Source organism: Cystoisospora suis, assembly GCF_002600585.1.
Source record: "Cystoisospora suis strain Wien I chromosome Unknown contig_459, whole genome shotgun sequence".
NCBI lineage: Eukaryota > Apicomplexa > Conoidasida > Eucoccidiorida > Sarcocystidae > Cystoisospora > Cystoisospora suis.
Window position 1 is genome coordinate 43,998 of NW_027153260.1, and position 26,241 is coordinate 70,238.

A 26,241-nucleotide genomic window follows, 5' to 3' on the forward strand; every position below is an offset into this window, starting at 1 on the left:
CGGAGGTTCCATTGCATGCACTTCCGCGTTTGAACAAGGTCCGCGAGGTGATTGGCCGAAGAAAGTAGCTCATATCATCGAAACTGTTTGTTGGTGCAGGCAACCCCTCACTCAGGTGGTCTGACGCCAAGGGTTATTGCTTGAATGTGATGTACAGCGGCTGCCCATGAAACCCTTTTGAGTAACGGATCCGCGAGGCAAAAGCCAATCGAGACTCGCCAGCAAGCTGGCCAGTTGCCCTGCCTCCTGTACCAGATGACGCAACATGACTTATGTTTCCCTGTGTACCCGTCACCTCCCGCGTAGAGGTTGCCAAGCAAGGGCGGAGCTCGCCATGAGAAGGTGGAAGGCACTTCGTACGGTGGCTCCGTCTTTCGGGACACAGAACGCGGTTTTCCGCTCAGAGGACTCGTCCTTAACCCGAGAAAAATGACGCTCTGTGGAGTGCTAGGAATGGAGTTCTCCTTCGTGTCCTGCTTGTTCTGTTATGGGATTTATATTCACTGTGGCGTCAATTTCCGGGGGCACTGGCTAGCTGTTCCGGTTCACAACACGGGCGCGCTAACTGAGACTTCTAGGGGTGGCCCCGGAACTCCGGTCCCTGTTTCCCGTTCGTCTCTCTGAGACAGGGGTAAGGCGTATGCTTCCTGGTGGCTGGCCTAAACAGCAAAGTGCTTGCACGCATCAACGAGAAACAGGTTGTGACTCTTCGGACTGTTCACAGGATACATTCACAGTCCTCTCTCTGAGGTTTTCCCCCCGTGGTTCCGATTGGACACGTCCCGCGAACCTCAAGTTGCGTTATTGTTCTGCTCCGTCTCTAGTGTGCCAAGCTCTTCTTTACTCATGTCGACCCACGGCGATAATCCATTCGCGGCCTTCGCCTTCAGGGCATCTCCCAGTAATTCCATGTCTTCTCCTGCTACCTCTCCATCTCACCCCTCTTCAGAATATGAAAACCCTCCCCAACAAAGTCTACCTCTCCAACAAGAAGTGGAGAGGTACGAAGGGGACCCCAGACGGACTCACCAGATCACTGAGACAGGAAGGACTGTTTCTAAGGCACGCGGGAATCCTCGTTCTCGCGGCACTGTGGTCTTCCCTGCACCGCTGAATTGCTTGCCAGCTGGTCTGACTCCGAAATGGTCCAGGGCACCGAGGGACACTTCGTCACAGGAGTACGGGGGAAGAGGTGAGAGTCAGGGGTCGGCTTCTTCCTCGACTTTTTCTTCCCGCCTCGATCCGGTCAAAGCAGCCACGGAGGACTTTAACGGGGGTCCCTGTGTGATTGAGATCACTTCTTCTCCTGAGGCATCTTGCCGGGAGAGACACACCGATGGGTCCGGAAGCGACGATGGCCGCCAGGACGAAGAGTGGAGCACTGAAAAGAGAGCAGAAGAAGAAGCCGACGTAGTCGAGGAGAGGCGATGGCGCGGTGAGTGACGGCGTAAGTGAGTGCGAAAGAGCGTCGGGCTCATCTTCTGTCTCGCATTCTTCTGACCCTGCAGTAACACTCGTACTGTCTCCTCCTCACTTTTGTGGTCTTCCCTTTGTGTCTACTCAGAGCAGTGCGGCCACCACACTCCGGGAGATCTGGATCTCTCCCTTCACCATGAAGGCTGTTCTAGACAAAGTACGGACAAAAAGCGGAGTCGAGCTGTGCTGGAAGGATGTCGTCGCGACCATGGAAGCGGTGGGAGTTTCTCGAGGAGAGGTCATGCTCAGGGAAAAAGAACAGGAGATTTTTCCGACCAACACAGTGTCCGAGGTGAAGCCGGAGGCGAGCGAAGGACTTCGAGAAAAGAAGGAAAAACGGGTTTTTCATCTACAAACGGCCAGCCTGATTTTTCTCCCGAGTCTATTCGTGCGTGGTTTGCGCTTGACACGGCTCCTATCTTTGTCTCTAGTTCGCCGCTGATGCAGCCGAAAGCAGATGGACAGGCGCCAGCGAACTGGAGATACATCGTGGGCAGGCTTTTGACTCTAAAGGAGGAGTATCCTGACCGAGCAGTGGTGGATGAGTTTCACGAGTTTATTGTCCGACTGAATGTAAGCAGAGGATAGTGCCGGCCATCAAACTGTTCACCTGTCCGGGGCAACACGCTATCCTTCATAAGCTTTTTTACTCCGTGCCGATGTGTATGCTTCCGTAGTCAGTCCTACGAGGAAACAGGTCCTTCCATGTGTACAGCCGGGGTGCAGTTACCTCCGTTCTCATTGATCCTCTTGTGATGTATGGTGTACGTGACGTGCAAACAGGTGAAAACTAAAAACGATGCGTGTGTGCCTCTGTGGGTTTGGGTTATCCATATGTTGTCGAAGTGTGGGCCCGTAGCTATCTGAGTGCCTACGGGGTAAGCACGGCTGTATTGGAGGAGGTTACGATTTACGTCTTTTCTTGTGAAGCTTGCCCCCTAGTGCAGACACAATCTTACGCAAGGGCCAGAGTGTGCACCTTTCTGTCTCGTCGTCTGACGCCCAGAGGGAGACTCCCGTTTCATCTGCTCTGCTTGAAACTCGACGGTCTTTGTCCGGCGAGCGTTACTTGGTCGTCAGAAGAGGGGTTGCATTACTCTGAAACTTGGCGGTTGGACTAACGAACGTGACTACTTTCTTCTGGAACCTCTCCTGTGCGTTGCCTTCGGCGCTTCTGTGGTTGCGGGAACTGGTCTTAGTACCTTCTGCGCTTGGACCTGCGTGGCCATGTGATCGTGTACCATGGATCCTTGCACTTGGCGATATTCTATGGTCCTCTGGAATGCGGCTTTTTCTTCAGCGTTTTAAAGAGCCGAAGTTTCTAGCTATCGTTGCCGCAATTTTGAGCACACGGTGTAGAGACAGCGTGGCGCTCAAAGCGATGGATGCTCTGATGAAAGGGGCGATTCGGCACGCACTGAGCCGGGGAAGCATCAAGGGAAAAGGAGCGGGGCAGGCCAGTCTTTCCCCGAGATTGGCAGTTTCCTGGAGTGCAGGCAGATCTGTTGGGGTAACCGCGAGTTCTCCCAACACGGAATGCAGGGAAGAGAAGAGCGGTACCACGTGTTCTCGTGGTTCCGCTGGTTGGAGCGGTGGTCCAGCGACCGGCTCGGACAACTCCGAAAGACCAACTGCTTCGCTGGGACGCGTAGATAGTACTCTCGCTGCAAGAAAGAAAGGAAAGGATAAGAGTGCTGCAAGTCATCAACCTGGGTGGGCCGACCAGACGGGCACCATTACTGTCGGGACAAATGTGTGTAACTCTCATGCAGGGAGAACGGATGGTAAGGGCCTGAAGGGGGAAGAGGAACAAGACATTCGTACAGGGGAGGCAGAGGCGCAAGGGGAGTTCAACACCGGTGTAGAGAAGGAGCGGTGGGAAAAGGCGTCGGTGTTAGAGGGAGACAAAGATGAGATGCTCGATGTAGACGACATGCTGCGGAAGAAGCTCGAACTTCAAGGACCGACATGTGCCATCATTAAGGTAAGCTATCCTTTGGAGCACTTTTTCCAAAACAGCGGGAAAGCGAACACCTCCCTGCGCGTGTTGATTTTTACGCTTTACGTATGTAAGGCGCCTGTTTCGGCGGTTGTGCCAGCGTCAACAATTCTTTCATATATCGGTACTTCCGGTAGTATCAGTGGTAAAGGAGTTGGTCGACAAGCACTGTTTCCAAGAGACAGACCAGCCGTGGGGGCTAAACGGGGTTCGTCTGCCAGGATATACTCAGGCTGGTGTAAAAGAGTGGCACGTGCTGAGCGTTCGTGTGCATGAGAGTGGCGTGACAACATTACCTGTGTCACCAGTCTTACAGGGATCGTGCTTCTGGTTCCAGACGCAGGTTAACATGTCACAGCCTACAGTATACAATAGCGGTAGCTCTTGAATATTCGAGTGTCTTATTATGGGCCGTCTGGTTCTCCGAGTGCCAGGTTAGTCTCCGGAGTGTTCGATTCTCGTGGACTGTGTCCCGGAAGTGTATAGTCGTTCATTTTCTGTCGAATTCGGAGGGTAGGAGGGCCCTGCGGCGTCGCTGGACAGCTCAGCTGGTTAGAGCATCCGGCTAATAACCGGAAGGTCGCCGGTTCGATCCCGGTTGGGACCATTGAATAATGTGTACACCTGTCTGTGTCGCCTTCCGTATTAACAAACGAAGTAACTGCTGCGTCGAGCGAGAGAGGCCCTAATGTTCCTTCATCTAGGGCGTCAGACTAGTACCGGGAAAGGTTTCTTTTCCCCAGGTGATGAGGATCTCGTGAGCCTGCGTTGTATAGTCGAAAGTAGGCGGGGGGCGACTTCACCAGGTCCTATAGCTCAGTTGGTTAGAGCATCCGGCTAATAACCGGAAGGTCGCCGGTTCGAGCCCGGTTGGGACCATAGTGCTATGTTTCGCTCTCTGTCGAGGGTGGTGTGCGTGTCGGGCTGTGCTCGCCCATCGTACTGCGCACGTGAAGAAATGTGTGTGGTACACTGTACTTCATGTAGTCGTGTAATGGCATGCGATTCACTGCGCTTCAGAACGTGTTAGTATCTACAGATCGAGGGTGCCCTTGGAGATAGATCCCGGACCGTGTTGTATCGTCTGTTGTATGGAGTATTCAAAGTGGTAGTAGTACAGTGGTATCGAGCGAGGCCATACCGGGAGGAGAGAGTCCGGTATCATGGCGACCCACTGGTATGACGGTCTGACAGTCGACCCTAGTTGAATAGACATAATCCGGGCGCCCTTAAGGAGGGATCTGTTGACCAAACCAGCAGCACAAGGCTGCCTGCCCCTAGACAGAGAGTAAAAAAATCAGAACGGAGAGGGATGAATCACTGCACAGTGCACTTTGGGGTTTCGTGCCGGTCCTATAGCTCAGCTGGTTAGAGCATCCGGCTAATAACCGGAAGGTCGCCGGTTCGATCCCGGTTGGGACCATTGTGCAATGCTCCGTCCCTCTCCTGTTTTGCATATTTACTGCGTCCTGTCGTGAGCGGTCTTGTGGTTTTGGGCAGTGAATCCTTCGTTGTTGGCGTCCGGCTGATAGCCAGAAAGGTCGGCGATCCTGCCTCAAGTGGGAAGACAAGGGGATACAGTGTGTACAACACACAATATTGCATTTAGAAATAAGGGCAAGTGACTCGACGGTCCTGCACAGTTCCAGCGCGTTTCTGTAGCGTTCGGTGTGCGGCACCATTATGGGCTCGTGTCGTGTTGCGTGATCGGTTTCTTGAGACACGGAGTAGCAGTATAACACCGGTTTGGGATGAGGCTATTGCAGAGGAGGATGCGGAAGTCAGTCGTATTGCGGTCCAGTAGTCGGTCTTTGTTCGATGAAGTACCTTCGTCCGCGACGCAGGTCCTATAGCTCAGTTGGCTGATGCATCCGGCTAATAACCGCAGGGTCGCCTGTCCAACGCCGGTTAGATCATCAGCTTGGGAGTGTCATTGTGTGTGTCGCCACTCTGTAGTAACAAACGAAGTAACTGTCGCATCGAGCGAGAGAGGCCATAGTGCTTTCTCGTCTATGGCGTCTGACTGGTACTGGGAAGGCTTTCCTGTCCTGAGTTGGCAGTGCTCCCGTGAGCGTGCGTTGTATAGTCGAAAGTAGCCGTGGGTCGAATACGCTCAGGTCCTATAGCTCAGTTGGTTAGAGCATCCGGCTAATAACCGGAAGGTCGCCGGTTCGGTCCCGGTTGGGACCATACTTTTGTGAATGTTTCTATGTCTCCTATCTTCATTGCGTATCGGGCGTCGGGCTCCCGTCGTACTACGCGCATCAGTACAGTACAGTGTGTCCATCACGCGATGCCTCGAGCGATCGTTCAGCGGCATTGGTTCGCTGCTCTCAGAGCGTGCTAGTATCCCCAGATCCTGGATGCCATTGAGGCTCGGAATCGCGTGCCTATTGTAGCTTCGGCTGTAGGGAGTGCTTTCAGTGGCAGCAGTGCACTCGTTTGCAGCGAGGTTATTGCCCCCTGTGAGTGAGCAGTGCACGCCCGTATTACAGCGACTCAATGGTATTCCGGTGCAGTACTCGATCGTTGTGGCATGGAGCACCTCAGGAGGCGCGGCAGGTCCTATAGCTCAGTTGGTTAGAGCATCCGGCTAATAACCGGAAGGTCGCCGGTTCGACCCCGGTTGGGACCATGGTGCTACGCATATCACTGTGTAGCATCGGTTGTATATCCTGTTTCCCGGGTGCCGGGGTTCGAATGTGCTGATCGGGCTAGTAAATCCGTCGTCAAAGGCGTCGCTTGATAACAACATGGCTTCCCGTGTTCGTTGGGGATGGGTTGGGCGGAGGACGGCAAAGAGATTCCGTGTGTCCATACAGTTATCCAGCGACCCGTTGGCAGTGCTCTTCAGACCCCACACCCCGCCGCTGGAGCATTCCCTTCCAGATCTTATACTGCCACATCTCCCATCCTTTCGCGTCCTCGCTTGTATGGGCACCCGGGAAGCAATCTTACACCGGTTTTCGATGAGGCTATTGCAGCGTGATGATGGGGGCAAGAGAGCAGTACAAACTGGCTCAATGGATTCCGGTGCAGTACTCGATCGTTGTGGCATGGAGCACCTCGGGAGGCGCGGCAGGTCCTATAGCTCAGTTGGTTAGAGCATCCGGCTAATAACCGGAAGGTCGCCGGTTCGATCCCGGTTGGGACCATGGTGCTACGCATATCACTGTGTATCATCGTTTGTATATCCTGTTTCCCGGGTGCCCGGGGTTCGGAAGTGCTGATCGGGCTAGTAAATCCGTCGTCAAAGGTGTCCCTTGATAACAACATGGCTTCCCGTGTTCGTTGGGGATGGGTTGGGCGGAGGACGGCAAAGAGATTCCGTGTGTCCATACAGTTACCCAGCGGCCCGTTGGCAGAGCTCTTCAGACCCCACACCCCGCCGCTGGAGCATTCCCTTCCAGATCTTATACTGCCACATCTCCCATCCTTGCGCATCCTCGCTTGTATGGGCACCCGGGAAGCAATCTTACACCGGTTTTCGATGAGGCTATTGCAGCGTGATGATGGGGACAAGAGAGCAGTACAAACTGGCTCAATGGATTCCGGTGCAGTACTCGATCGTTGTGGCATGGAGCACCTCGGGAGGCGCGGCAGGTCCTATAGCTCAGTTGGTTAGAGCATCCGGCTAATAACCGGAAGGTCGCCGGTTCGATCCCGGTTGGGACCATAGATTCACATTCACCTTATTCAGTTTTGTTCCTGTCGGGATAGTCCCGCTTGTGGATGTAGAAACAAGTGGACGGACGTACAAGGACAGGCCTTCCAACCGGTGTCCCACGGCAGCTGAAAGATCTCTACTGAGAGAGGAGTTCTCGCACTTTGGATGCTTGGTCCCGTTTTCCATGCCTCTAGTGCGTTGTTTGTATTTGGCATGTGGTAGAGGCATCTCCGATGTACTGCTTAGTTCGGCGCAGCGATCTTAGAAAAGTCGCTTGCTGAGCAGAAACGTCTTCTCAGTTGTTCCTGTATGCGGCGGCACCACGTCCTGTAACCAAGGTCCGCTCCCCTTGTTCGAACATCTGCTTGGCTATTCGTATCATCTGGCCTTGGAATGTACGTTTGTTCTGGCCCCCCACCAGCTTCTCGGTGGTTATACATCTTCGTTTTTCAACGCCCCTTCGTAGAACGAGCCACGCACCGGAAATATCTCTCCCGGACACTACCAGGGTTTTGCTTGTGGGTATGGACGCCTTCCTTTTCTTGGTTTTTCTGTAACTCCTGGTCCTGTGACCCATTTTTTAGGAAAGAGAGTCATTACTGCCTTGCAGTCATGTGTTGCCTTCGCTGACTCGGCATGCGTACCTTAGGCGTGTGGGCGCGTCAAACACGTGGGTCTCCTTGTATGATGTGACTGTCAGGACATGTCCGTGACGGGGATCGAGGAGTTGATAAGCTGCGTGAACTACAAGTCTACTAAGGCCAGGGTCATCAACCAGCTTGCACGCATGCTTCATCAGTCCTATGGCAGCCGAGTTCCCTCCACGTACTCTGAGCTCACCAAACTTCCAGGTGTCGGCCCCGTGGTGAGAGTGTCATGTTTCCCAAAGCAGCATGTGTACTCGAGTGCGGGTTCGTTGCCCTTTTTTTTTGTGCTCTTATATTTCCGTGCGAGTGCCGCAGGTTGGCGAAGGGAAAGGCGTGTTTGTGATACTCACTGACATGCGTACGTTCTCGTGCTAGCCACACGGGAAAGGGCAGGTGGTTGCAGGGACTTCGGTGGTATATGATTGGTTACTGTTACCGCTCACGCGGTAGCGCTGTCCGCACGCGTCAGCGGATCCACCGGTGTTCGTATATGTACGGGTGCAGGAAGTCGACAGACAAAGATACGCGTTTTTGTCAAGGCTGGGAATGAGGCAGCCGTTTCAACCCATAGCTCTGACCGTTGACTGTACCTCGCTAGCGAGCATGGCAAGAGTGGCCGTAAGCGTCGTAACCCAATCTCGCCAGTCTCCCCAGCTCATTTAAAGTGCGTCCAAGCGATACGGCGTCTCCATGTGTGTATGAGCATTACGTCACGGCTCTAACCATTGAACATGACAGATGCATGTATAGACTACACACATACGCATGTACATAGGGAAACGCAATTTGTGTTTTTTCTCAGATCGCCAACTTCCTTCTTACAATTCTGTACGGCCGCAATGAAGTTCCCCTGCCTCAGACTTTGGAAATGAAGTTCCTGCGTCTTCCAAGACCTAATAAGGGTCCACGCGTAGAAGTCGCCGTAGAAGAGCACACATGGCCAGGCTCAGCGGGTGTTGGACGCCGTTGCGCTGATGCAAAAGAAGAAATTGACGTACCGGGCGAGTCACGAAATGCATGTTTGGAAAGCGGCCTTGATAGCCATCGCCGGCGAAGTCGAAGAGAGGTGACACTGGAACCCGATACTTCCGCGGTACAACAACTGCTGGCAAACGGAGGGGGGTTATTGGTGGACAGCAACATGAGAAGACTTTCCATGGTACTAGGATGGATTACAGCTGATGAAGGAAGAGATCTGGAGAAGACGAAGAAAGCTCTGGAAAGGTATGATTTCTCGTGAAGGTGTAGACGACTTCACAGGGGACTTTGGACGCGTATTATGGAGGTCGTTGTTACGCGTTCCACCTGCGTAGAGTCACTCTGAAGGTTCATTTGTACCTGTGAGCATAGCCGGTTTGAGTGGGTCTGTGTCCTCGGGCATGGGAGATATGTATTCGTTCACGTCCGCAGTCCGCTAGTTCCATGTGCGGCGCCACGTATACATGTGTTTGTTGAGCACCTATCCGTTGAGAAATGCACTTGTGAAGTGTCTTCCGTTTGACTATAACTAAAGAGAGGCACAGGTTACGGCGTGTCCCCGAGTCGCATGAGTGACGTGACATGCTTTCGCATTTCAGATGAGTATTTGTCGTGAAAGAACCAGCTCGCTATTCCGACAAAGAGGAAGGCAATCGCTTATGATGGACTGCGTGCTGCTCTTGCACGAGAGAGTGAGTGAGGTGATATGGTTCACATCAGATAGTAGGAGATGAGGCTTCAAAGCCCCGCTATCCAAGTGACCACTTAACATAATGCTCTGTTCATGTTCTAAGCTTCAAATGAATACTGCTGTACGCTGTCCAGGCCTGCATACGTTGAGTGTGAGTGTTGGTTCTCACCGTACACATCATGGTTGCAACTTGTTTGTTTGTCGTTCAGATGGGTACCACCGGGTCTCTACCTCGAGCTACCTCTCCTCATGACAGCCTTTGCGCAGCTCCTGTGTGGCCCGGAGCACGCCAAGTAAGTCTCTCTCCGCTGTTTCGTTGTCTGTTTTCTTTGGTCGTGAAGAGAGAGTAAGCAAGTACGCAAGAAAGAAAGATACAGAGCTTCTCTCCGTCACAGACAAGCCCTCGCCGTCTTACATGACAGTCGACAGCTGTCCGATTATCCTTGTCTTCGCATCGCCACGGTACACTCCGACGATGTAGCCTGTAGTAGTGTCCCAGCAGCAGCGTGAAGACGGAGAAAAGCTCGAAATGTCTCTTGTACCCAAAGAACGTGATCGGAGCTTATTGAAGGTTACGTGCAACGTCGCATCGAGCTGGCCCCTTAGAGAGTACTCGATTTCCCTTGTTTTGTGTCTACATGAGCCCCTGTGCTCAGATCTCTGCACACGTCGACATGTATCCCAAGGTGAAAGACGTTGTCGGTTGTCATATTTCAATGCGTTTTTTCGTTTTCGTGCCGGAAGTGGTGGAGAATGGCTGGGGGGGCTTTGCAGAAGCGTCTTGTAGTATGTTCTTTGAATAAAACTGAGCCCCGTGAGGGTGCTGTCTTTGTCAGGTGTTCGAGTTGTTGGCGAGCTGACGTGTGCCCTCACCGTCAGGAAGCTATGCGCCGCCGCAAAGATGAACAAGACGACAGCGGATAGAAGTGTAGAGGCGACACCGGGGCGTGTCCGAGTACCGCTCAAAGAGGTCTTGATGAGGGGAACAACCGGGTTGGAAAGATCTTACAGACGGGAAAAAGGTCCCCGAGCTACACGCGTTTTCTTCAGGACAAGACAGTGAAGCATCAAAAAAGCGAAGAACGTGCATCGCGACGTGAACCGAGAGTATCGCGAATAAGGAGGAAGAACGGCTTGTAAAAGCTGTCTCGCGCTTGTCCGGAGAAGCTGCTTGCCTTGAAAATGTCATTCACCTGGGGCTTACAAGAGCCAGGTGCAGTCTGCGGGAGCGGTACTAGTAAAGCCGGTGCGCCACTCCAGAGCCTCTCTTCCCCCCCCCTGGATACAGCGCGCCGGGCAAGGTCACTTTGAATGGACACGATAACGCAGTTTGGTACGGGACATGTCGGAAATGCGAAGAGTTTTGTTGGTGCCTTGTAGAGTCCCGTACGGATCTGTGTTTGTAGAGACCGGCGTCGGAGAAAAAGCACCGCTCTCTCCGTTTTTGCGCCAGCAAGCCATATGGTGGCTGGGCCCCAGAGTATAAAATTCAGCGCTGGGGTCTTCAACACCGTGACTACCACCCGAAGTCAAAATGCAGGCCAGTTGTATTCTTGTTTGTACGGGAAATCTGGAATGTTCCAGAGTACGGTATCCATGCGTACTCCTGTGATGCTTTCTTCCAGTCTGTTCCAGAACTACGAGGTTCTCCGCAGCGTCTTTCAAATCTGATTTTGTATGAGTTTTTCTGGAGCCGAATTTACAAAAGTAGGCGCATTTGAGCCGGAATATTTCTTGAAGGTCGCGTCGTTTGCTGTCCCACCTATCACCTGTAAACAAGTCCCTGTTTGAACCGATGTGCTTATTCAACATTCATACGAAGGAAACAGCACAGGGCAACAATCCGGAATGTCTTTTTCCCACACGCGAACCTTACCCCTCATGTACGGATACGATAAGTACGTGCCTTTGTGCGCACGGTTCAGAAGCACGGTGCACGACACACTTCTTTCTGCCTGTGGCAACGTCCTTCGCACATGTATTCTACTAGAGCGCTCCTGCTCCTCGCTCTGCTCAACGGTGATACGCGAGGCATCAGACCGGGGCGCCTTGGGATTACGTCGGAAAAACAAGCCCGAAACCATACTCTCTTCGCTTTTTCGCCGCGAGACAGCGCCTCGGACCTTTAGATCCCAAGCATCTTGCTCGCCACACGGAGAGCTTCACAGAACTTACACAACGATGTATCACGGAGGAGTGATTCTCTTTAGAATCAAATGTTGCTAACGATGGGCCATATCTTTTCATAAAATATGGTCCACGCACCCAACCGGACCGGAACAGGAAAGAAAACAATACGCCGACTGTCGGGTCGTCCCCCTGCAAAGTCAAATCGCATGTTGCTGAAAAAAAAAAAAACTTACGAGTCGGGGACAAAGACGACTCTCATGACACGCGGCACAGCCTGAACAGGACCAATACCTGCAACAGCCCAACCTCCTCGCGCCGCTTCTTCCTTCTCTGCAGGGTGCCGTCAACTCGGCACATCTCCTTTCAAAATCACACACTTCGGACAGTCTCGAAGTACACGTGCATATTGTACACTCCTCAAACTTTGCAGAAATGAAGACTAACGTCGTGAGTTTGTGTTCCAGGTGAGTCGCGCCTGTTGATAGAGCGGTACACGCGCCGTCTCTTGCCTTCATCACACTTTTTGCACCCCTCTGTCAACATGGTTTTATCTACCTCAGTCAATCTGAGTGAAGAAAATACAACAGGCAAGTCCACCTTGTTGCATTTGACCGTCGCAGACAGTGGCGCATTCTTGGACGCACGCCGGTCTATTTTCCCTTTGTCCGGATACATAGGACTCAACCCAGTAGAGGTCATCCATGTGTCGAAGTGTGCGTCTATACACAGAAGTATCAGGTACATGCTGTGCAAATGTATATATATAGACACATATATACGGGGAGAGAGAAAAAGGACGGCCACCAGTCACCTCGACGCTCACAGATCCTTCGCCTAGAGTGGCGCTACGCATCCATCTGGGCGTCGACGTCTGGAGATACCTGTGCAGCGAGGCACCGCCTGAAGGTTCAAAGACATAAGTTACCTAGCATTGCCCTTGTCTCCCGCCCTTTGCTTGCATTTTTGTTGCGCGTAACCGTCATCTGCGCTGCTCGTTCTTCGTTGTAGTCCTCACCTCTCTGAGTGGTTGATATTAACTACTGATTTTCTCCCACTCCCCGCCGACGTAGATCCTCGTCCCTGTGATCTTCTTGCCTGCATTCAGCCTTTTCTCCTTCCTTTTTCCGTTTTCCAAAAAGCAATTCCAGACCAGGGAAGTCTGGGAATGTCAGGGCTCCCATGCCTCCACCGCTACCCGCCGATCCCGCACTTCTCTTTTGTGCCGGACTCTCAGACACCTGCTGCTTCTCCTCTCCCCGCCTTGCACGTCTTCTCGATGAGGGTCTTTGGACAATCGCCACATCTTCACCCCATCCCAAAACGACACCTCGTGCAGTCTTCAGCGTTTCCTCAAAACTCCCTTTACCTCTTCTCTCCCCTTCTCCTCTTCGGCTTGAGCTCCTCGAATCATGATGGTGGTGATGACGATGATGACGATGGCTGCCGCCACTCTGGCTACGACTTCTCACTTTGTCCTTCAAGAATCTTTCTTCCGGAGTCCCCCCGGGAGATTTACTCCTTCCCTTATGACCATCGTGAGGTGGCGATAGCCCCAAACACGCTTGCTCTCTCTGCCATCTCTGCAGCTCCTCGGGAGAAAGAGACGCGACGTAAGCAGCTGTCTCAGGAGCATAGCCCCCACTTGCTGCCCGAGCTGCTACAGCGTCAACATCTTGGGCTGTAGCAGACGAATGCTTACCTAACTTCCAACTTCCTGATTTCTCTTCAAAAAACCGTCCTCGTGTCCCTCGAGGTCCGGAGCTTGACCCCCCCCCTGTCCCGTCAGCGGCAGGCTTATTACTACTACCGGGTGTCACCTGAGACCCAGGTAGAAGGTAGGGTGCTGCTGCGTAGGCTGCTGCGGCCAGAGGATTTTCTCGTTCCCATCTCTCTTCGAAGTATTTCTCTAAATAAGCACGGACACGTGCAGATACACCTGAGCTTGTCCCGACCGAGTCGTGATTCTTCGTACCAGAGTACCCGCCCCATGCGAGAGACACACCCTGCTGACTAACCGGCACTTTAGTACCTGTTACGCCTGCTTTTGTCTCTCCGCTCCCGTCATCGCCCGTCCTTCTTTCCATCGGACACGGTCTTTCCCCCCCATAGCGATCTTCCGGCGACACGGACGCAACTGGGGCAACGACCTGAGCCTGTGAGGCGGGGGACCAGCCTTCCAGAGGGACAAGAGCATCCAAGGACGAAATAACTTGTGTGGAGGCAATCAGGCGGTGTTCGATCTCTCTACGATCCGGTAGGCGTAGCCACCAGAAGTGGATTAAAGCGAAGTAGGTCGTCACAACTGCTTCAGCTAATGAAAGACAAGGAGTGAACACACGGACGTGTAGAGCTTGCGCAACCGATTTCAGCCCAGAGAAGAGAAAAAAACAGAGACCAGAAATACGTAGGACTAACAGCCGGACTAGATACAGCCCGAAACCTTGCAGAAGTGCAGAGATTTTCTGTACAACGTTTGACCAGAAATAAGGTTTCTTCTCGTCATCATCTCTTGAGCAGAGATCATCCGATCTAACCGGGACCGAGCCTTTCGTTCCAAAGTAACCTGCGGTGTGACTTCCGGATTCCGACAAGGCATCGGCAGGGGCTGAAGCTGAGCGTCCTTCGTGCGACCTCTCCGATCTGGAAACCTCCAGAATTTGTGCCTGTGACAGAGCGTTCGACGTGGTAGAAGAGGAAGAAGCAGACGACGACAGAGCAACGGCCCGCGCACCCGAGGAGCCACGTGAGCGGCCTAATAAACCAGACAGATCCAGAACTGCCCACGGAGAGCTTGGTTTGATTACTTTCAGGGAGGCAGCGCCATCAGACGCAGAACCATTTGAAGCCTGGTTACAACCCGGAGGCGGAGAAGACGAAGAAAAAGACGTCGGCGATGCTGAAGCGCAGAGTTTCGAAGGTACTCCTCCTTCACTGCCATGGGAAGAAGATCCCGAATTCGCCACTGCCGGATGGAATGATCCCCATACATGCATCCACGAAGAAGGCTGTTCTTTCGGATGCTGCTGGAGGCCTCGTGACCCTTCATAATCTGTGATCTCTTCTTTTCCACTTTTCTCCGGTGGAGCTGCCTTGGTGTGGGTGCGTGCGGAGTTCTCAGACGAGCCTAGGAACCATCTAGAAACATTGCTCTTGGAGCTTTTTCTTGAAGCGCTTGGACCCTCTTCATTTTCTATTACAGATTTCCGTTCTTCTCCAGCACCTTGATCTAGAGAGGCTACTGACGAAGCGATTGATCGATGTCGCGACTCTGAGACTGAAGGAATTCCACTATCCTGATATCTCTCATCCTTTGCTCCGGAGATCAGTTCCCCTCCTCTTGTTTGTTGCTGCTTCTTTTGAGCGAGTTTTCTATCTACTTTCGCGTGCAGTCTTGGGTCGGTCAAGAAACCAAGAATAAGCAAGCCCGCGAAGAGGAGAGCCCGCCAGACAAGGAGAGGAACAAGGGAGAAGACGAAGAGAAGGAATGTCCAAAGAAGAGAATGAAAAAGTAGAAGGAAGACAGAGGCAGACGATAGGAGAGGATCTTCCCAGTTGAATGCATACCTAAGCTTCTCAAGCCCAGACGAAAGATACCCAGTAACCGTCTGAAAGAGACACCCCGTATACATGCAAGTCATCCAAAAGAGAACACACACAGAAGAATAGAATGGAGTGAGAACAGCAGGAGACATTTCAGCGACGGCATCCAGTTCAGAAAAAGAACATAACGGCAAGGAACAAAACAGCCTCCTCACGTCGGAGTGTCACTTCTACCGCGGCTCCATTCCTCCCTTGTTTGATCTCAGTACGGCAATGATGCTGCTAGAGAAGGCTTCTGCGACAGAAGTATCTTGAAGACTTTCCGCCGATGGAGTTTTCTTGCCACCTTCTAGAATGACCGTACGAAAAGAGAAATCATGCCTCCACTGGAGGACGCCGAGATGAACAGGTTTACTCAGACAACCTATTCAAATACCAGAATTCCTCGCAACACTGGAGGTAGGACGAATCTGCGAAGACAGGCGAGTGTTATGTCGGTGCCTCTTCCTATGAAATCGACTGCGTCTAGGCATTTCCGCCGCGTTTGCTCCTCTCAGCTATACAGTGTGTACGCGGTTTCTCTTCACAATGTGTGAGCAGTAGGCGACTACACCAAGTCCATGAGGAGGAGTACCAGAAGCAGGAAACACCTTCATGTAGCTCGGAGATGACCTTGCCGAAGAAAAAAGCTCTTTTCCTCGGTAAAGACATGACCGATCAACGCAGTTTACCTGGAGACCAGTAGCCAATTCGAGAAGTTTGTTGAGCTGATCTTGGACCAAAGGTTCTGCTTCATCATCGGCAAAAACAGGCCATATCTCATCACCGTCGTCACCAATGCCTTGTTCTCCTCTTTCACTTTCTCGAACATAGAGATGAATTTCGCCAAAAGGAGATCGGATCTTCGAAACTCGTCCAATACCAGATGACAGAAGAGTCTTCTTACCTTTCCTTCCATGCTTTCCTGTCTTGGTAGATCCCCCGTCACCTGTATCACTCCATGCTACCTCTCTCCCTCCATCTCGTTCTTCTCCTCCACCTTCAATCCCTACATCCTGTCCTCCACTATCCTTCTCTTCTCTTCCTCCACCACTTCCCTCATCTCCTTTGAGAGGAGCAAACGCCGAGCCTCCGAAGCCTGTCAGTGCGCCGATCTTCAGCCAAGCTGCTTCGCCACCAGTACTTGATGCCACGCTAGTCTTTTTCGCTATCCCTCCCCGCTTTTTGAAAGCAGCTGAAGATAAGGGTCCTCCTTCTTCAAATTCATCGCTCCCTTTACTTCCTCCAATAGAGCCTTCCGTCGTACGAGACCAAGGATGGTCTAAATCACCTCGCCTTTCCCTCTTCTCTCCCTCATCATGCAGTCGCAATAACATGTCTTTGTCATCCTCTTTACCCCTCCCCCAGTTCATGATCCCTCCTGATCCCCCTGTCACTGGACTTTCCTCCATAGCATCATCTGATCCAGACCATCCGTACGGGCTTTGATCGAGTTCTTGCTGTTCTGGCGATTCACCAAGGGGAGCTGGAAGAAATGCACCAGTACCATTTTCATGTTTCGAGACACGTAGACTTTCGAAAGGCGAGCTGCTTAGTCGGGTTTGTCCTTCTCCCTCTCCATCAAAAGACATATACGATGTGGTAAGAGATAATGGCTGCGTTCTATACCGGAGAAGAGAAAACGAGTCAGCCCTGCCTAAACAACTATCACTCCTCGAATGTTCTGTCTCCGCCGTCTTAGCTGGTGACGCTGGTTCTGGGACTCCTCTCAGAGATGGAGACTGCTGACTAGGAGTAAGAGAGAAAAACGGAAAAGAAAGTGTGGACAGCGCACTGCTGCTTAACGGGACCCCCGCGCCACTTGAAGGAGCGGGAACAGATGAGCTGGTCGAAGACGAGCAAACAGACGATGAAGGAAACCGATCACACGGCACGCGAGCCAGGGATGGAAGGGACAGAGGAGGGGCCGCAACTGGTACAGTGGATGTCGGAGGACAAGCCAAGCGGAAGAAACGTTTAGCTCGGAGTAAGGAGTACGAAAAAGACACCGTGACAACAGCGATGCCAAAGCAAAGAGGGAACTGATAGAGGGGAGCAATGCAGATGAGATAAAAGAGATTCAACCAAAGAGATAACCAGCAAAGAGATCCCAGCCATGTCCGATCCCCTAAATGTCCTGTAAAAGCACAACGGTAGAGCAACACAAAAACCAAGGCGCCGGTCCATGGCACCACTCTCGAGACACCCAAGACAACGAGAGCATAACGACACGTACACAGATGCCACCTGTTACTGAGCCGGCAACCTCTGATGAGTACTAGACTGAAGCCTACGCGCCGTGCTCCCATGAGCAGCTGCTCACATGCCTGGGGGGAGTTTCTGCGACGTGATGCACGTACAGCAGGCTAACTCTTCAAGGTACTCAGACTGATACAGCTACGAGACCCGCGGCACGGACAATGCCGTACAGACACATACGCTCTTCTGTACGCCTGTCCGGATATGCCTGTAGACGTATACGTTCTGATTAGCCAGATGCACGGCGAAAAACACACAAGAAGAGAATCAACAGAAGGACATATATCGGGCTGCTGTTGGACGCATGGATACAAAGAGAAGACACGTATAGCGTATGGAGAGCCGACGTTTCGTTTGTGTAGAGGTAACCTCACTGGAAAAGTACTCACTCAACACAGAAATAGACACCGGGCCGACAAGGAAAAGCTGACTGAAGTCGATTCGAACGGAGAGCCATATGTATACAGGCGCACGCAGCATCGAAGTTAGTCATGTCGTGTCCAACAACCGCCAATACTGCCTCACAGCATGTTTCGCACAAGCACATACGTGAAGCAGATCAACAAGTTAGCCAGTGCCGCTCGCTGGAACGCATCACGGAATGTATATTTTACCTAGCCTGAACTCACACGTCCTATATAACTAGACAGACGCCGGACCTGAAAAGGCGCTTCCGCTTGAATACCAGGAAGATAAACGGGCATGGTCAAGTCGAAGTCGCCCCGCTATGAGACGATGGTTGATTCAGGTATGTTTATCTGTAGTACTGTGATATAGCTCCATACAGTGTTCTTCCGCCTTGAAATACAGCGTATTCTCCATGTAATACACATCCTACCACCAGAGTGAAAAAAAAGATGAGTCCATCGAGGCGGCTCTTCCATGACGTCTTTGCAACGCTGTGCGAATGCTTCAATGTAATGAGGTTCGGGTCTCAAAGGAACAACCCACGACTGTGCTGGCGGAAGTAGGCACGATAGAAGTGGAGAGAAGATAGGCCGGTGAATCCATTCGAAGCTCAATGACACATGAAGAAATCCCAAGGTGCTCTGAGGATTTCTCATGCCAAATTCTTCAAATCCTGAAAGACAGGAGACCGCCAAAAGAGAAGACCCATCCTCGCTTTGTCCAGACTTCTCTTCCTAGTGACACCGAATATGATGTAAATTCCCCTACAGGAATCCATCTGAACAGAGGCACAAGGGTTATGATGTCCGGACACAGTGGTCAGAGTGAAAGAACGGCGGAAGTAAGCATGCCTGCACGTACACACGGATGTAGCTACCTGCAGGAATGTTTGCCTGATGTACACGACTGAAGATTTGCGTGAAAATATAGATATATATACATATACCAAACAGCGTGACCCCTTGCTCAACTACGGACAGGCCCGAAAGGTACGACCACACGCACACACACAGCACTCTGACTGAAATGGTCACGAAAGACCATCCGCCTCCACACAATCTACACGCAGAAGAGAGTAATGCGCGTCCTCTCTCAGACCATAGGACTTCAGTACCCGGTGTAAACATACACTCCCAGACGTACAGCGTCCGTGCACTCACCCCACCCCACCATGACGACTCCTGAGCAGGCGATTGGCAATCAATCTCACTCCAGAGACTTAAATCTTCAAGCCGCTTCCACGCAGCAAACTCGGATGGTGTCTAGTCTATCAAAACTCTTTTCCCAGCCTATGCGAGACAAGAAGACAAGGAGTATACATACCTTTCATGACTCAAGAAGTCGTCTCAAAGAGAAGACGTTGGGCTTCTATTCTAATGACTAACAAGAGGGAACAAGTGCTAGTGAATCAGCAAACAAAGTCGTGAAAACACGACAATCACCGGAGGTCTCATCACCCTCACCCCGTACAGGCTTCAGATATTTCCTTTCCGCAAGGCGATTGTTGTCTGGAAAAAGCTGAACCCAGAAATCCCTTCGACTAACTCGAATCACTTGAGGTTGTCCGCTGTTTTCTATTCCATCCGCTTCACTTTTTTTTTTCCCCGGAATCTGCGTCTTTCGAGTCCCGTCCCCTCCGTTCTCCCCTCCAGCGCAACTCTCTCCTCCTTCCCGAGCCTCCCAACGAGGAGGACAGGCTGCTAGGAAGGATGCAAGCGGGACGATAGCACGCCCATATAGGTATCTGTCATTGCCTCTGGAGAAAGGAGGAGCCATACGTGGAGAGAGGGGTGCTCCAGCACCATCAGCACTTGTGAGTCGAGGAGAAGCAGGATTCTGTCCGAGAGACTCGGGGGGCACGTGGAGTTGTGGCGTTGAAAGGTGGCCTGGCTTAGTGTCTGAGAGAAAAGAAAGGCCACGAGAATGAAGTAGGAGACCTGCTTACAATACCGACGGTAGGGGGGGAGAAAATCTTGAGGTAATCTGCTTCAAGCGCACTCCCAGGTGTTCGAAGTCACTTCAGAGGCCTTATAGTATGAACACAGTCAATCGATGCGTCAGGTCACGCTGCACATGGAGCATTTGAATGAATCAGCAGCGACTGCGAAACTGTCGACCCACAAAGAGAGAAACGGCAAAACGTCCAACGTCCTCACACGTTCCGAGGGAGATATGAAGTGTCCGCCCACTAATGAGCGTTCGGAAAATACGCCCTTCCTCAAAAAAACACGATGACACACACGTCAGACGAATTATGAGCGCGGGACGAGCAAGGACTTCCGTCAGATAGGCGTCCGCTGCAGCACACCTCATCAGTCCGGCAGGCAGATTACATAATGGAGGATTGCTAGCTAGTCCACCTGTAGAGATAGATAGATACATAGATAGATAGATATAGGCTCTGTCTCGCCAAGGATCCTGGCGATACTCTACGAACACCAGGGGCTATGATTAACCTACCATCTCCTCGGAAATCGTGTTGATCAGATGAGCCACCCCCTGTAAGATTTTGAGGAGCATCACGAGGCTTCTTCTTGCCCCTCTCTCCTCCGGCCCCCCGGGTCACGCCTGCGCTTCGTGGTGCATCTCCTTCTCCTCCAACATCAGCGACTGTAGCACCTTGAGGTCGCAGTCCCCGGCCACCACTAGGCGCCATGCCAGAAGCGGCAGAACTGTTGTTAGACGCATGAATGATGATATGCTTCTTGGTTTTCAGCGCGCAGACATCGAGACACAGATCTGCCCACAGATCACGAACGTCAAACTGAAACTCGCTATTGAATCTGTCATAAAAAAAAAGAACAGTCGACAAAATGAAAAGGAACGCACACACTGAACACGAGCGGAGCGACTACCCGCCGGGCTGAGAAAGCCGAGCTGACTCCAAAAGCTAAGACATGCCTGTCACAATTGTCCCTCCTGAACGAAGAAAGACAGTCTTCTTGAAGTTCCCCCGCAGACGCACACGTGCCTCCTGTCTTGAATGCCCGCCTAGGCATCTCTTCCCTTGATACTTCCATCACATGTCCAACATCTTACTTACACGCGCAGTGATACATAGATAAATAGATATCGTCTCATGCTTATAGATGTGTGGTGCAACGTAAGTGTTTTAGCACGACTACGTTCATGAATCGAAGTCGACGTGCATCCTTACACCCTGACGGTGCATGCGGTATTGTCTGTAGACACGCGACACAGCAGAAGTTAGCCACCGCAGCGGACGAGTGAACGAGGCCTGGAATGACCTCCGTTGCATGTATTCCCCTGAACCCCCCACTACTAGTATGAACTTACAAGATTTCATTCATAGCATAGGCATCCTTTTTTTTTTCCATCTTAATACACGGACTACGCTGCTCTTGATTCTCCAGGTGCACAACAGCCTGCCACACCAGATGTTGATTCTGCTGCTGTCTCTGCAGGTACGCGACATGCGGAAGAACTTTGGATCCCTCCGCAACAAAGAAAACAAGAGCGCATGAATTGATCTTCACATCGAGGCGCCCTACAGGGGATCTTGGGACGAGTAAAGAAGGTGTCGCAGAGGAAGGGGGACGAGACACTGGAGAGGAAGAGGAAGAGTCCGTCTGAAGACAGCCGTATGGTGAAGAAAGAGGGGGAGATGGGAAAAGGCCAGAGAAATCAGGGCAAGCCTCAACATTACTCTGCTTGTAGAAATACTTCGCGTTGACGACACGGTTCACTAAACGCGAGATATTCCACTGCAGCGCAGAAAGGAGAGGAGCGCAGACGCGACAACGAATATGAAGATACGCATCGAGAGAAGAGACAGCCATACCACAGTTGTCTTGAAAAAGTTCTGTGGCGTAGTAAGAAGAAGACGACCATTCCTTTTCAGTCAGATCAAGAGTCTTAGAGGCTACACTGAAGCAAAAACACTCACATGCAAGATGGCCAGGAAGGAAAGACCATTCGCCCGGTTCAGAACACGAGGAGGCATGAACTTTTTTGAGCTAAACTGGAAGAAAACAAACAGCCACATACTCGTTGAAGAGAAGAGAAGGTAGGCAGAAAAAAGCAAAGAAAGAGTGTAACCGTATGTGAGAGAAAAGCATGATCCACGAGCGCCTGTGGACCGTCGAGTTGTGTTGAAACCTCGCGTCTGTCTTCACCACGCATAGCACGACCTACCTCAGTCAAAACACCACAGCAGTCTGACCTGGCGACTGATAATACTTTTCAATGCGTCTCTCTACGAAAACAAATGGAATGGACGCCGCTGTTCTAGTTTGTCCCTCGAAGTGTTCCGCAGATACGTCCATGTGGGTACCTTCATGAGTGTGAATACCGCAACGGAAATGTCACACGTAAACACGGAGCACCTCGACTGAGTCGACTGCACCACTGGTGTGTATGCAGCACTGTGTGTTCCTGTCCGCCTGTCCATACACTTGCTGAAAATACTCATGCGCTGCACACGTCCGCAGACAATCAGTCCATCGGTAGACCCCGATGCGCACTTCAAATGCCATGCAAGTTAAGGCAAGGTATATCAAAAAAAATCTCTCAGAAGCCGTGAGAGAAGAAATCCCTCAACAAGGGAAGCAACCTCTTCCGTGCCCAAGCAGATACCCCCGAGAAAGGAAGAATTACTTGTTGCATGTTCTGTAGATTCTTCAGATGAACGTCCTGGTTCTGAACTACGGCATCCAGAACACTGTCCATCACGCGCTCCCCTAGAGCGTTGATCTTCGCAGAAAGCCACGACGACATTCTTCGGAGCCAACAGAGAAAGAGAAAAGTAGCAAAGGCACACACATGTTACCTCTGCCTCTGCTTCTTTTGAGTCCGGAGGTAGATATGCGAAAGGACGAACAAAATATCAAGAGCACCAAGGAAGGCCAAGGGACACAAGCCACACAACAAATCAAGGAAGAGCACTTTCGGCTGAAAAGGCAGAGGAAATGCACGCGACAGCCCGTTGACACACTGCAGGCATATAAGGACACACCTGAACCCGCTTGCATCTGTCTTGTATGTACACGTCATACATATACATCGACACTGAGGCGCGCACGAGAGATTGAATCTGACTGCACAAGAAAACTGCTCATCGGCTGTTAGGAGGATTGACAAGCATCCCCGTTACAACAGACACGGAGAGAAGCCTTCACGAAACGATGAGTGACAAACTGAGGGACGGAGTCCTGAGATGCTTTAGCGAGATGGGACACAAGAAAAAAACGGGGCTCTTTCTTTAGCCGGTGTCCTGAGAAAGCAACCCTGGTTGCGGTTCAGATGAGTCTAGGCAGCCTCAAGCCAGCTAAAACCCCACAGGTTTTGTTTCCTCTCCCTCATAGGCGAGACCGCGTCCCACACACCTCTAGAAGATTCATACGCAAATACTGATGTACTCGAACTGCTGCTTTCCTTACCCCCCTGGCACACCGGCAGCGCCCTCCTAACTCCCCGTAACTCACCTGGGAACCAATGTGACAAGGGGTTGCGTCCGCTGGCTCGCGTGACATTGGGAGCAACTCACACTGTCGGCGTCCGCTCCTTTCAAGGACGCGTATCCAGTCCTTGTTTAGAATCGCAGGACGTCCACAGAAACTCGACTTGCAACAAAAAAAGTAGTCCGCTTACAGTACACGACGGACCGTTCTCCTCCTCAATCCTCCCCCCCCCTCCGTCTTATCCTTGGTAGAACTCTACGAAAGAACATTTTGTAAATCAGAAAAAGATTCCGTTTAAGTAAGCGAACGATGGGTGGGGCGGTACAAGAATATCAGGAGGCATCTTGAAAGGGGACCAACAGGACAGATGATGGGAAGAACCGACTGGAAGCTCCCAAGTGGCGTAGCAGAAAAAAGAGGCGAGCAGATGAAAAAGTGCAGCAGCCGAAACTTCATTGGACGTTTTACACCGTGTTCATTCAGTGTCCACCACCGGCAAAGACGATAGAAGAAAGTACCCAACAGATGAGCGAGCACCTATTCTCCGTACACCGAGAGTGCCAACGGCGGAGTCCAGCACGTTGATGACGCGGGAACAGTCAGCCACAAACATGGCAGTCGGCTTGTCGACAGACGTAGCATTCGCAGTTGAAGACAGGACTCTCGCGGACAAGCGGAAGCGGCATACCATTCACTCTCACGACTCTGCAGTGAACCAACAGCAAGTCGAAGAGCAGATCCGGCCGTCAAGAAAAAACTGCTGTATCTCCCTCCCAATGTCGCCCTCCTTGTCCCAACAGTCGCTCGCTTGGAGTCGTGTCTCGTTGTCACGATATAGAGTCAAGCTGAACGAGATACTGTGGGAGACACCCGAAACGTATGACTTTTAGTGAGCGTACGTGGAAGGCTCCTTCATAGCAAAGTGGGTGACCGCCTAGCTCAGTTTACCTAGAAGCAGGAAGTCTGTGTAGGCACACGGACAAGTAAGTACGTCTCCCAAGCATGCATGGACCGGGAAAGCACAAGCAACGAGTGCTACGCAGAAGGCGAAGCCACTGAACCGTTATCTTGCTGGATTCCCGATGAAGTTTTGTTAGGGCTGAACGCTAGCTCGTCGTACTGCTCCGCGGTGCCACGACTTAAACCAGGCCTGTCTCAACCTATTCCGCATGCAACGGACTCCAGGCACGCGCAATAGAGCAGCAACACGATGTAGCCCTACCGGCCCTACGACGTGCTATCATACACGAGAACGTTCTACCACACTAAGCGCCCGAAAGTTCACACAGCTTAGGTTGGTAGAATGCTCTCGTGTATGATAGCAGTTCGTGGTGTCTGAAGTGGGATCTGTCCCGTCTAGTTGCCTTGCGATATCCTTTTCCGTCTTGCTGAGCGGGTTCCTCCTGCTTTTCTCAATTGAACGGAGATGCCCCGTCTGTCCGGAACCAGGTGCATTGGGGCCTGTCGCTGAATTACCGGAAAACATGGTTATTTTGTCGCCTTCGGCACTAGGTGGATCAGCCCACGCTCCTCGCAGTCCGAGGGTAGAGGAACAGCAGCTGCTCTACCCCGCAACTCAACTCCAAGGGCAACTGATCAAGAGTCTGCAGGATGCGCTGGACGAGATGCGCGCCATGCACAGGATGTTAGAAAAGGCTAGTCAACGGGAGTGCGGCCAACTGCACGAACGGATCCATGAATTTATAGAAAGGGAGGAACGACGACTTGTAGAAATTGAAGAACTGAAGAAAACTGCTGAACTGGAATCAGAGTTGATTGTTGATCAGCAGTCAGATGCGGCGGGTAGGGGAGCCCCGCCTAGCACCGAGATACAGCTGGACCCCTTACCCGCGTATCCAACTGACGCCAGCTCAGCCCCACAGGACTGGCTTATACATTTAGAAACGATGGGGACTTTCCAAGCCGCGATGACGCCTGGAAGGTGAAGGCCCTCCTAAAATACCTCCCAGATCAGTACCACGCCGAGCTGCAGCCTCTCCTGTCCGAATGGGTCCGCGGTACGAAAGGACGCGAGACCATTTGATTGTGCAACACCCCACCTACAAAGGCTACACACGTGGCTACTACAAACGGAAGCTGGACGACATGAAGACCACGTCAGTCCGGCACAGATGAGAGGATATCTACTTAATCTACGAAACCTGCAAAGGAACATGTGTGAGAAGCTAAACATACCCAACGCTATGTGGGACGAGGAGACGTTACGAAGTGCTTACTTGGATGCTCTGCCGGCCAGGATGACTCATCTAGTGGTTGCCTCTGAAGACTTCACTCGGCTGCCCCCTGGGACAATTGCAGGCTCGGGCGGAGACGTTCACTCTTGGGGAACACTTGCAAGAGGGGAAGGCCAACCGAGCTACATCGGCATCCCCAGCAAGCATTCTGGGTGTTGAGAAGACGGCGAAAGAAAGTGGAGTTCAATGCTTTGAATGTGGGGCAGATGCTCACCGGGCGAAAGACTGCCGGCACGGGTACTCCGAACGAAATCACGACGTGCTGGAGTGCACAAACAGAGTGTAGGACCTGCCGGAAGCACGGACATAACGCGTAAGCACGTTGGTCTAAGGGCAAGTCCCGCTGCCGAAAGTGCCACGGATTCGGCCACCTGGACACGGAGTGTTTTTTGTCGAAATGGGGACCTGGCGGTGACACCTCTTTGGCCAGGGACCGCAGAGGCGCAAAGCGACGCTACGCTGACAGACACCGCACGACGAGTCCGCACACCTTCTAGGAGCAGGTCCAGGTCACGGCGCGACTCAGTTTCCCCTTCAGATTCATTGCGAAGAGGCAGAGCGCCTAAAAAAGTGTCATTTTCCTGCACGGTGATGTGTCGGGTGATCCGGTGACTGCAGGAGATCACGGACTAAGCGCTGGCGCAGACTCGGCTAGAAGGGACCCGTGCCGGTTTATTGCAAGAGTCCGGGGTACTATCGAGAATATTCGTGTCTGTAATGATTCTTGGTGTC

At 52.0% G+C, this 26,241-nt stretch overlaps 2 protein-coding genes across 2 annotated transcripts; one reads left to right on the forward strand and one right to left on the reverse strand.

Annotated features, from left to right (window-relative positions):
* Nucleotides 1-84: 84 nt before the first annotated feature.
* On the forward strand, nucleotides 85-11,311 carry CSUI_001158 (helix-hairpin-helix motif domain-containing protein). The gene is made up of 7 exons (XM_068061364.1): nucleotides 85-1,435; nucleotides 1,565-2,049; nucleotides 2,777-3,460; nucleotides 7,843-8,007; nucleotides 8,592-9,013; nucleotides 9,668-9,751; nucleotides 10,295-11,311. Exons 1-7 carry the CDS (start codon nucleotides 847-849, stop codon nucleotides 10,380-10,382), a joined length of 2,517 nt encoding a protein of 838 aa, XP_067926662.1. The 5' UTR covers nucleotides 85-846; the 3' UTR covers nucleotides 10,383-11,311.
* CSUI_001159 (uncharacterized protein) lies at nucleotides 11,239-24,346 on the reverse strand. Its single transcript, XM_068061365.1, has 8 exons — nucleotides 23,279-24,346; nucleotides 22,452-22,572; nucleotides 21,132-21,559; nucleotides 20,295-20,617; nucleotides 19,298-19,732; nucleotides 18,265-18,507; nucleotides 15,860-17,304; nucleotides 11,239-15,193 (listed from the first exon to the last, which is right to left on the reverse strand). Exons 2-8 carry the CDS (start codon nucleotides 22,569-22,571, stop codon nucleotides 12,626-12,628), a joined length of 5,562 nt encoding a protein of 1,853 aa, XP_067926663.1. The 5' UTR covers nucleotide 22,572; nucleotides 23,279-24,346; the 3' UTR covers nucleotides 11,239-12,625.
* Between the last annotated feature and the right edge of the window lie 1,895 nt (nucleotides 24,347-26,241).

Excerpts from the sequence above, each read along its gene's own strand:
- CSUI_001159 (XM_068061365.1), bottom strand. The coding sequence starts at position 22,571 with ATGTCGTCGTGGCTTTCTGCGAAGATCAACGCTCTAGGGGAGCGCGTG. Across the intron at positions 20,618-21,131 it reads TATGCTATGAATGAAATCTT|ATTCAATAGCGAGTTTCAGT; the intron begins GTAAGTTCATAC and ends TTTTTATGACAG. Across the intron at positions 17,305-18,264 it reads TCTTTTTTTTCACTCTGGTG|GACATTTAGGGGATCGGACA; the intron begins GTAGGATGTGTA and ends GTGCTTTTACAG.
- CSUI_001158 (XM_068061364.1), top strand. The coding sequence starts at position 847 with ATGTCGACCCACGGCGATAATCCATTCGCGGCCTTCGCCTTCAGGGCA. Across the intron at positions 9,014-9,667 it reads ACGAAGAAAGCTCTGGAAAG|ATGGGTACCACCGGGTCTCT; the intron begins GTATGATTTCTC and ends TTTGTCGTTCAG. Across the intron at positions 9,752-10,294 it reads TGTGGCCCGGAGCACGCCAA|GTGTTCGAGTTGTTGGCGAG; the intron begins GTAAGTCTCTCT and ends TGTCTTTGTCAG.